The 14283-nt window shown below is 45.9% G+C and overlaps 1 protein-coding gene across 2 annotated transcripts in view; it reads left to right on the forward strand.

The window, feature by feature from the left end:
- The window catches only part of PITPNB (phosphatidylinositol transfer protein beta), a 64179-nt gene extending 53031 nt beyond the window's left edge, over positions 1-11148 (forward strand). The window contains exons 9-12 of one of the 2 annotated variants that reach the window (XM_003994761.6): positions 2619-2729; positions 4359-4481; positions 7808-7893; positions 9097-11148. In XM_003994761.6, coding sequence (XP_003994810.1) covers positions 2619-2729; positions 4359-4481; positions 7808-7855 — 282 coding nt within the window. In that variant the 3' untranslated portion in view covers positions 7856-7893; positions 9097-11148. The remainder of the gene's footprint in view (positions 1-2618; positions 2730-4358; positions 4482-7807; positions 7894-9096) is intronic. The other variant, XM_003994762.6, reaches the window with a different exon arrangement.
- The last annotated feature ends 3135 nt before the right edge of the window (positions 11149-14283 follow it).

Consider the following 14283-nt stretch of genomic DNA (forward strand, 5'->3'; position numbering starts at 1 on the left):
GAAAAAAAAACGATCTGTGAAAGACCAGCCGTGTGATAGTCTCAGTGAGGCTGGGCACTCGGAAGCTAGTTATGTCTTGTGGAAGGCTGCTGGGCTAGTTCCACACACAGGAGCCCAGCTGAAGTGCGTGGGGTCTGCAGGCTAGGGAGGGGGGACTGCAGATATGTTTCAGGCCGGGGCCACAGCGACAGAAGGGTGTCCCTTCTGGCAGAGATCCTTAGCACCAAGGATAGTGGTTTTGTCATTATTTGTGCACATGTAATTACTCTCCTCTCTCCCGGCCGCTTTTGTGTCCTCTTACAACACCTAGCACAGATGGGGTTGTAAGTGGCACCCTCTTAATACTTGCCGAATTAAACCTGTTCATAAAGTGTATGGGATCGGATACGTGTGGGTGTGTACATACGCATCCCTGCTGAATTATGATGTTAGTGCTCTGTTTTATGGGAGGGAAGTCATGGGAAAGTAGAGCTCAGCCAGCCAAGTTCTTCTGTTGACATAGAATTCACCCACACCAGGACAGTTTGCTGTATATCGTGTTTTTATTTAAACGCTTGTGGTGGTACCTCACCGATTTAACCCCTGTACCAGCTCATTAATGAGATGAAATGTTACAACCGAAGAGATTTTCTGAGAGAAGTTGATCAATCACGCAGGACTCTGTAGAACTTTGGAGTCATATTAATAATACCAAGATAGAATTTTTCCATCTATCCTGTCTTTAGAACGTTAACTGAGGACCTGGGGGGAAATGTGGTCTGGTGCTGTGATTGCTTAAATGAAGAATCATTTTGAGGTTTTAGAATATGACCTAGGAATTCGTCATTTTTCGAATTTGTGTACATGATGGCTGCATGGAACGAATACTGGCTACACACAGTGGACGTACTGAAAGTGGGATGTACGAATGGGTTGCAGCTGACAAGAAGGGACTGTGGCACACGGTGTGACCGATGCTGGCGTCGTGATGTCCTGAATGTGGCGTGAAGCTGAGAGCAGTGGTGAATGAGGGGGAGGAACCCCTAAAAGACTGCTTCATCTCTTCACCTGGCCATCCCGTTTTTATAAAAAGGGCCCCCACGGTGTTCCGCATGACCTTGTACTCTTTGGAGAAACATTATCTAAAGTTGTTTTGCAAATTGAAACCGGTAATCCCTACTCTATGAAAGAATAAGAGAGTGAAGTAATATGTGGTAAGCCCTTGAGTTCCCCCAGCTAAGCACGGGGCTCGCACCACCTGATTGAGTCCCCACAGGGGTCCTGAGACGTAGCCTTTGTCTTGCAGGTGCACCAGCCCTGGCCCGAGAGTTTACAGAATGGCCCTTTCCCCTGTCCGTGCCTGCAGTCTGTGATTCTTTGATACCTGCCTGCTTTCCATACAGACTGGGAGCCCCAGAGCCGGGACCGTGTCTGCTTTTGCTCGCTACCGTGAGTGAGCCTGTCCCAGGCGCTCTTCTGGGTCGGCCCAGGACTGTCTCGGGCTCCTGCACACACACCTTAGGAGACCCACATGAGCTCCTGGCTCACCCACTACTTAACCCTTCCCCCCGAATAAACACACGAGCATCCTGAACTTGCTAAGGCAGAAGCCTGTGCTAAGTTTCACAGAAACGGGCAGTAGTAACCATAGATTGCAATCCCCTGCCTTATTTTTACAATGAAAATTTCAAAATTAACCGAAAAACCGAAAGCGTCTAACAGTGAGCACCTCTACCTAGGTTCGGCCATTGTTGATGCTTCACCATCTTTGTGTTCCCTCTCTTCCCCTCCTTCCCTCTCCCCCTCTCTTGACACAAGTACATATTTAAAAGTTTTTTGGCTCAACCTAGGGTGACATAATCTAAGGTTCCAAATTCTAATTGCTTTTTAACGTTGTTTTCTGAAAGTAAATTATAGACGTTATATACTTCTTTAGTCTCTTTCCATCCAGATAGCCCCTCATTTCTTTCCCTTGCTCCTTTAAAAAAAAAAAAAATACTGCCCCCCCCCCCACCACCTTTTTACCCTAACAACTCTTGATTTGATTCCCTGACTGTGCCATTTCAACTATGAGGTGTGACCGTTTGTACAAATTCAAGCCGGGATGTCAAACACTTGGTAATTGTAGACCGTTTTTCCTGCTTGCCGCGTCCCTTTTCAGATCCCCCTTGTAGTGAGAATACCTCAGTTAATAAACAGTGCCACTCCACATGCCAGCGTTAGAAAGACACAGAAGACGGCTAAACTTCCTGATCGTTCTTTATTGTGCCTCACCACATCCATGGGGACGGTGCAGTAATGGCGTTAGGTGAACCCTTATGTATTAAAGCTCACTACTGATACGACGTGGATAGAATTTGGTATTTAATAGAAAATCTGAACAGTGTAATTTGAGGCAGAACAGTGCACCTATTAAACTGTAGAGCCAAGAAGTAACTTCATCTGTGGAAGGAGGGTTTGCAGCAGGGGAATTCTGCTGCTGTTGCTAAAATGATTTCGAATTTCCAAATACCTAAACTAAACCCATGTGAGATTGTACTTTTCTTCACCTGTGTCTGTGATGTCACTCCACAACGGTCACTTTTCATCAAAACAAATATTGAAGTCACGATTTCTCCTTTTCAATTTTCGTCATCTAGAAGGAGCTGGCAAACAACTCTGACTGCCCTCAGATGTGTGCCTATAAGCTGGTGACCATCAAATTCAAGTGGTGGGGACTGCAAAGCAAAGTAGAAAACTTCATTCAGAAGGTAACGTCTGTTCAAAATGCGGAGACTTAAATTTAGGTAGCTGTTAGTGGGATATTTTCTGTTACCATGTCTTTTTCTCGCTTATTAGGTAACAGTTATTGTCTCTGTATAATTCCTTTCTACCCTTTTCTGCCTAGAAACAGCAGACAGATACCAGCAGGTTCTAAGGAGCTTTCTTTGGGGAGGAGTGTAGCCGTGTTTTGTTCAACATGCTTTCCCGATGGTTTGCCCAGCTGTTTTCACAGAGAGCCCTCTCCGTGTACAGCATGTCCCCAAGGGTTCCTGGGGTCTTGGCACTGGCTGGAGGGAGAGGCCAGGCCTTGCCTGCTGAGGGGCTCCTCTGTCTGACCTCAGTTGGCTCCCTGCTCACATCCCCCACAACCTCTCTCTCTCTCTCTCTCTCTCTCTCTCTCTAGACACACACTTTCTTACGTACTTGGCACTTTCTCGTGGGAGGTCTTCTTAGAGGTCCTTACTGAGAATAGTTACACTCTGAACCTAGGGTGACAGAATCTGAGGACCCGAATCCTAATTACCTCTTCCGTATGTTGTCTTTATTAAAGTGAAAGTAACATGGACACTTTGATCTAGAAGGAGGAGAAAATTGCAGCTGTATAAAGAAACACACATGTTGTAAACACATAAGAAATATGGAAAGTTTCTTTGGTGTTTACTTTTCCTGTAGTGTGACTATTTCTTCTATTATCATTATAAAGAAACCCTGTTGTACCTTTGAATCCACAAATGGTTGTATCTGTCCTACCATAATTTTTCTACTTTTTAGCTGTAACCACTCTGACATTTTTTTTTAAAAAAGGGTCCTAATGTGCTGGACACTGTGATTACTGTTGGGCCTGCTTGCAGCTGGCCCATGGTAGGCACTCTGTAAATACTGGCTTCCTTGCTTCCTCTTGGATCATAGTAATAGATTAACAATCTAGTTCGTCACACATGTAATTGATGAAGTCCCTTCTGTTCATGGAAAGAAATTTTAAAGTTGAAGATTGTCCAAAAGTATTAAAGTACTGTTTTTGTTCAGTGAGCTTTTCTCTCTTCTTGGGAAATTTTAGTAACATTTAAATAACGTAGCAATTAAAACAACTCATTAAATGTATGGTTTTTTTATAGAGTAAGAGTAACGTTAGAGTAGAAAAATTGATGGAGAGTATGTAATAATCCTTAATTTAAATAAACGTCTTATTCCAAAGAACCCAAGATTCTTTTGTTTCCGTACACATTATATTCAACCTCACAATATTCTTTGCATCGCAGAGAAGTTAAGAATGACCATGTATTGTTTTATAGCGGAAGAAATCGAGTTGACCCTTGGTCACCAGATTTAGAAAAAGGTACAAATAGACCACGTCTAGCGGGAGTTTATGTTGGATCACAACGTGCACATCACATTTTTTTCAGTTCCTGACATGTTGTGCTGCCTTTGCAGGGAGAGATTTCACATTTCACAGGGAGATTTTTCTTTTTCTTTTGTTTTACAAAATGATACAAAAGACACAGTGGTCTTTTCCAAGTATATGTAGATTGCATGGGTTAATTGGGATATAAAAGTTAATATGTTACTAATCTTCTATTTTTGCCATCTTATACTACTTTTCTTCTTTGTTTTAAAAGCAAGAAAAAAGGATATTTACGAACTTTCATCGCCAGCTTTTTTGTTGGATTGACAAGTGGATTGATCTGACAATGGAAGACATTAGGAGAATGGAGGATGAAACTCAGAAAGAACTAGAAACAGTAAGACTTCCCACTCTGTGGAAACTCTCATTTCCCCTTTCTAACTATGTATGTGCTTATTAGTAAGTGTAGACTTAGAATTAAGAAGAGTGTCATTACAGGCCATTTTTAAATATATACCTCCATCAGAATTGGGTTTCTTAGACACTAACATCCTTTTGCATGTTCTGATTTCTCTTTATTTGAGCATCTTCCATGAAAGTAGACTAGAGCTTTATGGACTTGGAGTTTGTACCTGTAAAATGCCCAGTGGTTTCATACTTGGTCATGCATCAGCTCTCTGTGATGGGACCTGGTTCATAGTCCTTTTAGACACTCACTTTATCAGACCAAGTTGCCTTTGGCTCATTTTGTTATCACTGTCAGTTAGATAAGGCTAGCCATATTGTCACACATTCCAGAGATTCCCTCCCACAGCTAGCACTTAATCCTTAGCTCTTTAGCAAGCTTTAGGCAGAAATTCGGGTGATGCTTGGGCTGGAGGTCAGCCAGCCCTGTTTGGCAGTTAAAGCCTGCCCCAGCTCCTGCCCAGCCCCCGCGGGCAGGGCAGACCCTGCAGCGCGTGAGCGCCCCCTTTCCGCCAGGGATGGGTTCTTCCCACTTCCTCTTAGAAGTGTCTGGTTCTGCTTTTGCTCTGGGCCACGCTGCTTTTCAGTTGAAAGTAAGGCCCTCTTGGGGGACGTGAGCCCAAGGAATGTCTGGGATGGGCTGGTGGTTTCTATGCAGTCGTCCAGAGTCCCGCCAGCGGTCCTAGTTTTGGAAGCCCTGAAGGCGGGAGCGTTTGACAGACGCTTGTGTGTGAGGCAGGACCTCCACTTAATCACAGGAGAGTGGCAGCAAATCAGGTTCTTTGGCACAGAAGGAAATCTATTTGGCACACAGCATCATAAAGAATCTGTGTTTAAAATTGCTTACTTTTGGTGATTACGGCAGATCTGCTTCTAATTAGCTTTATACAAACCTTCTGAGAGGACTAGGACATATTTTCTTTATAAGGCAATAAAATGTTTTAACCTTATCTTATACAGAAAGTAAACTTTCAGCAGTCTCCAGTTTATGAATGGATTTTGTTCCAAAAGTTTTTAAGTTGATTTTTTGGAATTTGGAACCTGTTTTGCCATGGAGACAACATTGTAAATTGGAGTTCGGTTTCTAGGCCAGACAATAGAAACCTCTTTTGCCTCTGTTTCTCACACTGAGAGTATGACTTTCAGTTCTGGGTCTTGGAAGTAGGGTGGTAGAATGGCAAGTGGGGAGGACTCTCCCTCACCCCCTTATTTTTAGGCTGGTCCCTAAATATTTAAACAGCCAAGAGTAAACCATGGTTTACTTGCCCCCCTTTTTTCCCCATGCCCTTCTCCCACTTCTGTCTTCCCGTTTTCAAGAGTCCAATGCCCTTCTCTAAGAAGCACTCCTACCAGCACCCAGTTTTGGTCCCTCCTCCCCTGCCCTGGTTGGCTCTGCTCCCTCCACGTGCTCCAGAGACACCTGCCAGCCCTGTCTCCAGCCCCTCTGGGCAGCTAGACTCAGCTGAACGTTAAAAAAGAAAGCAGCATGATTACATTCATTCTCACTAAGCTCATGGCACAGCCTTGGTATCTTCAAAAAGGATTTACCAGCGCTCAGATAAAACCTGTTTTTCTTAATTTGAGCCCTTAAGATGGAGGTTCGCTTTTGGTTTTCATTTTTATGTTGCAAGGACTGTCCAGAACATGAGGAGAAGAGGTCATGGTTGAAGGGTGAGGGATGAAGCCCTCTGTGGTCTGAGCTCTGAACCCCAAGACAGAACTTGGCAGGGACCTCTTCCCTTCCTTGCCAAGTTCAGTGTCAGGACAGCAGAAATCAGAGCAGTCCCAGTGTACTCACAGTGAGTTCCCTGACCAGGAGGTAGAGGTGCCCGCTCCCACCTCTTGCCATGGGCCTTGCAGGCTCAGCTTCTTGCTTCTCCAAGCCGGGTCCATAAGGTAGATGCGTAGTTACACAGAAGCCCCATTTATCCGAAGATACCATTGTCGTGCCTGTACGGCTCAGACTGACGGATTCCCACATGACGTCGGTAGAAGTCTCTTGCTGGTTCAGGGCTTGGGGGGACGTGGCAGTTTCTTTGTTAAATATTGCAAAAACGTTTTAAGGCAATTTCAGCATTGTATGCTGATCATCGTCACGTAAAATCCCATTTAAGTTATTTTGCTGTGGGTCATTGGGGAATGCTTTATTCCGCATCACGTTGCTGTTGCTTTGAGCCCTACGGTTGGTTTGTGAGCGTCTTCAGGCTCTGGGCGGCATCGTGCCTGCAGGCCAAAGCGCCTACCCAGAAAGCACCTGCCTCACGGTGGGGCTTGAGGTTGCTTGAGGTTGCCGAGTCCTCATCACCACAGAGGGATTTCCCCTTTTCTTGACGTCCTGTTTCCCTGACACCTGACGATGGAGTTTGATACATTATAATTCTCTTCTTAATTCACAAATATTTTAAGACCTGGATTTCTTTCAAATGGGTTTTGGCCCTGGAGAAAAGGAACTGCATCTTGAGAGCTTAGGCATGACAGGAATGCCCCTGCCTGGAATCCTGAAGAGAAGTGCGGGGTTAGGCTTAGCTGCTGAAGAAGTGCTGGGGGTGAACTTTGTGCTTGTATTTCACAACTGGCACTTCTGGGGGTCGGGGAGAAGTGTTGACCTACTTGCAGAAGTGTGTTTATTACATCTGTTCCTTTTCTGTCCGCTCTTTTCTGATTCTCTCATTGAGTTTTTTAAAAATTGTCCGTAGGCTACTGTAATGAATGCCTGTCCTTTCTGATGTGTCCTTGTGTCCTTCTTTGTTTCTCATACATTGTGCCTATGCTCACTTGTTCTTCCTCTTGTCCTCCCTCTTATAGATAAACTTCCCATAAAGAACTCCTCCTGTCAGGGACTCTGGTCTCAGAAGCAGCAGAGGTGGCCACCCCTCATGGCTTCCTGTCTGGTCTAGGGACTATGAACATATGACTCAGACCGTCGGGGCATTTTCTCACATTGTATTGGTGAACAGTTCATTTACCCTTGGCCGTCTTTGATAATTCCACATCATCAGTCTGCAGGCTTCCGTTTCCTAGATTCAAGAATAGATACACATTTTTTGTGTGTGTGCTGTTACAAGAAAAGCCTTTTGCAGGATTTTCCTTAGGTCAGTGTTACTGGAGGGGCCTCAGAACTTCATTCTCAATGTAGATGTGGTTATAAATAGGCAGTGGTCATTCACAATCTTTCCTAGATCTTTTTTTCTCCCCCTGCTTACTAACCCAATTTAGAGTCTGTGATTTTGGCAGCTCATGATTTTATTTTACGTTTAGATGCGTAAGAAGGGTACCGTCCGAGGCACGTCGGCTGCTGATGTCTAGATGAGTCCCCTGTAGGGTCAGAGACAATATCAAACTGTGTAAGTGAAGACCCGGGTAAAAAGAATGTTTAAAAACCAATACCTTTTTGGTAATGGGTAGTTAACTTGCTGAGCAGAGACTAAGTGTTCAATGTGGTTTAATTTTTAGAATTGAAAGAGATACATATGTTCGAGATTGACATGGAACACTTGAGTTATTCTTCTGTAAGAGTTCTATCTGTGGGAGCAGGTTGAATGTAGTCATCTCCAGTTCTTAGTGTTAGGGTCAGACACACACCAGCTGCCCAGCATACCATAGTGTTATCCTAGAAGCCAGCTGATTTTTCATTGATGGCCACTTAATTGACCTATTTCTCAATAGGATCATATGTGGTTAGTAAGGAAATATGTAAAAACATCTTAAACCAGAGCTCCTTCGTCCCATACCATAAAGGCCAACCTCAGTGATTCCTTGTAGCTGAAATTTTTTCTGAACATCTGGATGCCTTCCATCATGTTGAATCTTTAGTTAACCTTTATAGTTAGCTTTAATATGTATAGATACACTTTGGTTTTCACTGTAATATAAAATATTTCTATGGCCTTATTTCCCTAACACAAATCTATACACCCAGAGAAGAGATTTTCCTCAAGGGGGAGAAAAGAGCCTCAAAATCTCCCCCACGTACTGAAACTAGTGTGAGTAAACACAAATCATCAGTTGTTACTATTGAACTATAATGTTTATTGAAGAAAAGAACAAGATTAAAACACTCTCCTCACTGTGGCTCTTTGCTGCCCCCTCACATGGGCTCCCTGCTCTCGAATTATCGAGTTATTGAACACGGGAGAAATGAAGTATTCAGTCATGAACAGAAGTAGTCGTACAAATAAGAATGAATGAACTCTGCCAGGATTCCTCCAGAGCCCTTTGTTTAAATTCAGTGTTCATTAAAAAAAAAAAAAAAAAAAAAAAATTAAGTTATGGTTACTTTTGTTAAGTTCTAAGTTCTGTGACTTATTTCCACCTGCAATTTATTTTCCCTCTGATGAAACAAGATGTTATACCATTAGTAAGACCAAAATCTTCAAGAGGTTAAAGTTTTAAAATGTAGTATATGGGGTACATTTTCTGCCAGAAGTTTTGCCGTGTTGAGGATCCCCCCCCACCCCCTGCCCCAGAGAACGTGTGACAAGATGATAACATTTTTTTGTGTGTCTCTGTATTTTAACACATGGCACTGTCTTTTGCTTTTCTTACAGTTACGTAATCAAGGTCAAGTGAGGGGAACAAGTGCAGCCAGTGATGAGTGAAGAAGAATCTGACCAGTATCTTGCAGTGTTGACGTTTCCCAGACGTGTGCTTGTGATTATGTACTCACGTGCACAGATTCCCAACCACGTGTGTATATATGTTTGTGTGTGTATGTCTGTAGCTGTATATAAGACGCATGTAGAGCTACAGATCAAAACACACACACGTGTATATATGTACATACAAACATACTGAAGGGATTAGTACAATTTCTCCAAAGTACTGTACCTATCTTCAGCAAGAATGCAAAAGAAAATATTTTCAATATATATACCTGGAACAGATTTTAATAATTATCAGAGTAATACCATTAATGGACAAATTGACTGCAATGTAATACTAGCTGGTATGTTTCATAAATGTCGAATTGTGGACCAATGTGTGTGTGTGTGTGTGTGTGTGTGTGTGTGTGTGTGTGTGTGTGTATACACACAACATAGCCTTTTATTACTTTTCTGTTCTTTTAAATCCGTCTCTTATAAAATTTTATTTTAGTCTCATAAGCAACAGACTCCCACAGAAAAATTTATTCAACATCTTTTGGTATTCCAATGAATCTGGAATGTAAACTCTGAATGTATTTATACCGATTTATTTCTGGATGGTTATTGTCTTAAATTCAAATTGGACAATGTCTATTAGTAAGGAGTGTAGTTACCTGCCAATTTTTAACTTGTTTGCCCTGAGGGAAAAATCGTTTTAAAAAAAAAAAGTTCCGGTTTTTATTGGATTTTTGTATTTTAAATTTCAAGTATTTTTCTACATCAAACCTAGCAAAAATGGAGATGACGGCTTGTGATTTATAATAAACACTATACAATTTTCAGGCTCCTGTTAGGCAAGCAAAGAAATTGATGAAGAAATTAATAGCATTGTAGGCTGCAGGAAAACTTGGAAGTAGAGCATTTCCGCAGAGTCTTGTTTCTGGAATGACTGTTTTCTGAAATTAGAGCTTGGAAACTATGCAAATGATCTCGATTCCTCACAGCTTATGAGGTAGAACACAGATAGTGATGAGGGTTTGCTCTTTTCATATTGAAATACACCCTAAGAGAGAAGGCGCCTTTGAGACAGCAGGGAGGGAGGGAGGAATTGGGGGGGCAGCACTGGCCTGTCCGCACACCTTCCTAGGCCGAGGCCCTGCTGAGGGCCTAGCCCTCACTAGAAGTGCTGTCTAGTAGGGCGCCACTGGAACCCGTCACGAGTAAGCGTCACGAACATGCTGGTTAGCAGCCGCGGCCACCTTGTCTTCTTCCTTCTTCCTTCTTCCTTCTTCCTTCTTTAAAAAAGGAAACGAAGCTAGGTAAGATCTTTATCAGCTTTCTCTGTCCAAACCCGTTTTCTCCTGTCAGTCCTGGAAGCTTGACTAGAATGATATTGTTGAAGCCTTCCGGTCACAAACCGTCTTCTTTAACCTCTCGTCCCTCCTACAGCACACCGGCCCCTGTGGTCATATCAGTTTGTAATCTGATTTGCTGACAGTCCTGCCCGCCCCGCTTCTCGTTTGCCCACACGCCCTGTGTCCCCACCGAGGCGGTGGCAGTGACTCGGACCAGGGTGTTTAGGATCACTGCCGCACCCACGATGCCCTGTTAGCCTTGGCTACGGACCCCACGTTGCATATGTCCTCCGTGTACTCAGGATCAAGACTGATGTTTACTCTCTGGGCACTGTTGTAAGATAGGTGTTGTCAAAGCATAATCATTTTTGTCTGCAAAGTGTTTGGTGCAAGGAAGATTATTGCTAATTTTGTGAAATAAAGAGTCTCGCCCTCTCCTTTTAACGGACTTAACTCTCTGTAGCGTCACCGGGAGCTGGGGCGCACATGCAAATGAGAGCCCAGCGCATGGATTCTAATGTTTTTCTAACAACTGTGGAGATTTGAGGGAATGCGTGGTGAATGTAAAATATCTAGTTTACTTGGCAGTCTCTTGTGTAAATTACAGTAAAACAAAGTAAATGAAATTTAAACAAAAAATAAATTTGATCACAAAATGCCACTTGTGTGCTTGAGTGGTTGTTTCCCTGATGCCCCGTCTGGTTCAGACCACCGTGGACCACTTCTCTGCCGTTTTCTCAACAATTCTCTAATTTGCGGCACTACCACTCTGGGAAAAATAAAGAAAAGATGTGGGTTTTTTTTTTAATTTTTCACTGCAAACTCGTTCTTGAAATGTGCCTGTGCCACATTGAACTGTTAGGTTTGGTTTCTTAATTTTCTGCCTTTAAAAGCTAAGCAGTAAACTGAAGAAGGGTTATTATTGGTCTCCGAGGTTCTTTAAAAATTACATTTCAAGGGGATAAATACGGAGAACGCGTAGTATTTCCAAAAGCACTCAGTAAAGATTTTGTCATCAGTCTGATGGTTTCAAGATGGCGGCTTTTTGGTTCGGGGCAGCGCTTCACAAACTCTCTTAGGACTTCGCCATTTCCACTCTCCTGTTTCTGGACGCCTCGCAGCTATTTTCCCGTGGTCTCGCCTTACACTCTAGAGCCGCTCAGCGTCAGCAGAGGTGGCCGGCCACACGCGTGGATGCATGTAGAGTGTTATGTTTCCGAATGTTCTTTTCCGAGGTGATCTTCTTAGTGTGTTATCTCAGACTTCGTGTCTGCACTCGTGGGGCCGGTCTGCCGTTCAGGATGCTGAGCGGCAGGGCTCAGTGAAGGCACCCAGGGGAGTAAACGCCACAGCCCGGCCTGGGAGATAGGCGCGTGCACAGCTGATTACAGCTCGGTGCAATAACGGAGAGAGCGCTTAGACCTCGCCCGCTTCGTACAGACGACAAAGCAGACGTTCGGGTTCAAGGCAGCTGAGCAGGTGCCCGGGGCCCGAGGAGCCCAGAGTGCCGCTCTCGGGCCAGTGCTGCCAACAGCGGGCCTGGGGTCAGGCGCACCCCTCCCGGCCGCTCGCTGAGCCCTGGAGCGCCCAGCTGCAGAGCGCTGAGGGTCAGCTGAGGCGTCGCATCCCCGAGCGTGTGGTGCGCCCTCTTTGGTGTGATCGCTCCCTTCTTCCGTTCATTTCCCTCCTGGTTGATCTGAAATCACTGTGGACCCAACACCTGGCTTTTCCAAAGCTCACCTCTCTCTCCCCTTGCCAACTTGCTAAGCTGGATGGTTTCGCAGCCCAGCCTCCTCCTGACGTCTCTGAGGGAGGAAGAGACACTTCACTGACGGTTGCTCTGTTCATCTTTCAGCAGCTGCACCGACGGGGTCAGTGTGGGATTCCCTGTTCTTGACCATTTGGAAGGAGAAAGTTCTGCCTGTTCTTAGACCCTGAGATCTGATAGCATGAGAGCCACTGAATGTTACAGTGTTTTAGGACTTCTGAGTTTTTTCAGATTGTCCACACTGGCAAGTGTAGTTTTGGAGACTACCGCGGTCGGGGGAGGGAGGGAAGGTGCTAGGGGACAGGTTGAAGATTGTCCCTCCGAGCTCAGGGCATCTGTTGCCGACAGAGTGCTTCCCGGGAACCCCGCCAGTGTCACTTGAGGTTATGTCCTCTGACTTGGAAATGTTAAGCAACAGCCGGTCTCTTCAAAACCAGTTCTTCAACCAGATTGGATGGGGAAAAAGTAGAAATTGCAGTTATTCCAGAGCTGCCTCTCACAAGGCCGTGTCATCTGAGGCCACACTGAGCATTTGAAGCCGTGCTCGGCAGCTGGAGGCCCCTGGTGCTCTGATGCCCGGCCCTTTCTTCCTTCTGGAAGTGCCATGTTGTCAGCCTGTTGTTTAAGGAATTCAGAACTGCTTGCCTCCACTGCTTCCTGGCTTCCTCGTGTATGTAAACCAGGGGTTCCCAGCCCTGGCGGCCCGAGAGTCACGGAAGCCTTGAAAAGCGTCGGCTGCCCACCGGTCGCCTTTCTCTGGCTTGGCTCCGGTGTGTCCCGTGTTCAAGGGACAGGGAACAAGAGCTAAGAAGATGCCCACTCTCTTCCTGGGGGATCACTGAGAAAACCACTTGGTCTCCGTGCAGCCAGCCTTCACCCTGGCGTGGTCTCCGCAGCAGTCCTCACCCCTCGCTTGGTACCTGCAGGCTCCATGCTGCCCTAATCGGGGAATTGACGCTTCATCTTCTGTGCCTGGATGGTTTGCATCCCAGGTTAGCTCGGGACCTCAGCCCGGGCAGGGGCCACAGCCGTCCCCCGCCCCACCCTGTCCCTTGTTGCCTCCTTCCCTGTGAGAACTTGGACTCTGAGACTTCCCAGTCTGCCCACAGCAGATGCCTGCCCGCCCTGTGCAAGGGTCCCTTTGGAGCCCTTGGGGGGAGGGGAGCGCAGCCCCCAAACCCGTACGCTCCGGTTCCTGCCCTCGGAGAATGAAAGTGTGGCAGCTAGCTGCCACAGGAGGTGGTAGTTCTGGAAGCTGACGGTAGTGAGTGTGGCAAGAGGACAGAGGAGGGAGCTCCAGGCCCACGTTTTCTCCTCTCTTCGGACCTCTAAACCGGAGTTTTGGTCGACTCTTGCACCTCCAGGAGTCTTCGGCCAAATCCGTGTCTGTCCTCCTCTTCCCAGATGTATGCTCTTCTGTCCGTGACCTGCATCACTGACGGCGCTGCCCGAGCCAGGGACCCTAGTTGGTCAACGAGTCTCAAAAGTGCTCACAAACGCCTGTGAAATCCTGCTCCTCTCATACGGCCTAGTCCAGGCTGTGCTCTGATGAGCCACCCTCTTATCTAGCGTAGGGGTCCGTCAGCTTTCTGCAAAAGGCTGGGTGGTGACCATTTTAGGCATTACAGGGTCATGCGGCGTATCACAGCCATTCTCCTCTGCCCTGGCAACGCAGAAACAGCCACGGGCAGTCTGTAAACAAATCTGTGTGTCTGTTCTGACAAAACTTTACTTACACAAATAGGCAGCCGGCTGGATTTGGCCGCTGACACCGTAGTTTGCCAAGCTCTGGTCTAGAGCACGGACGCATACCCTTAATCAGGCTGTGCTGGACGTGACTTTTCTAGAAGACCCCGGACGGTGCCGCACCCCTGCTCTGACACCCGCGTGGCTCCCAGAGGCCCAGGAGACCAGTGCAGCCAAAGCCCATGACCAGCGAGAGGCTCATTCTGCTGTTGGTAAAGTGGGGCCCATGATACTCCTCTGCCTCGTGGCCGTTGGATGGTCAGGCACGGGTGGAAGGGACTG

Source organism: Felis catus, chromosome D3, assembly GCF_018350175.1.
Source record: "Felis catus isolate Fca126 chromosome D3, F.catus_Fca126_mat1.0, whole genome shotgun sequence".
In the NCBI taxonomy this organism is placed as follows: Eukaryota; Metazoa; Chordata; class Mammalia; order Carnivora; family Felidae; genus Felis; species Felis catus.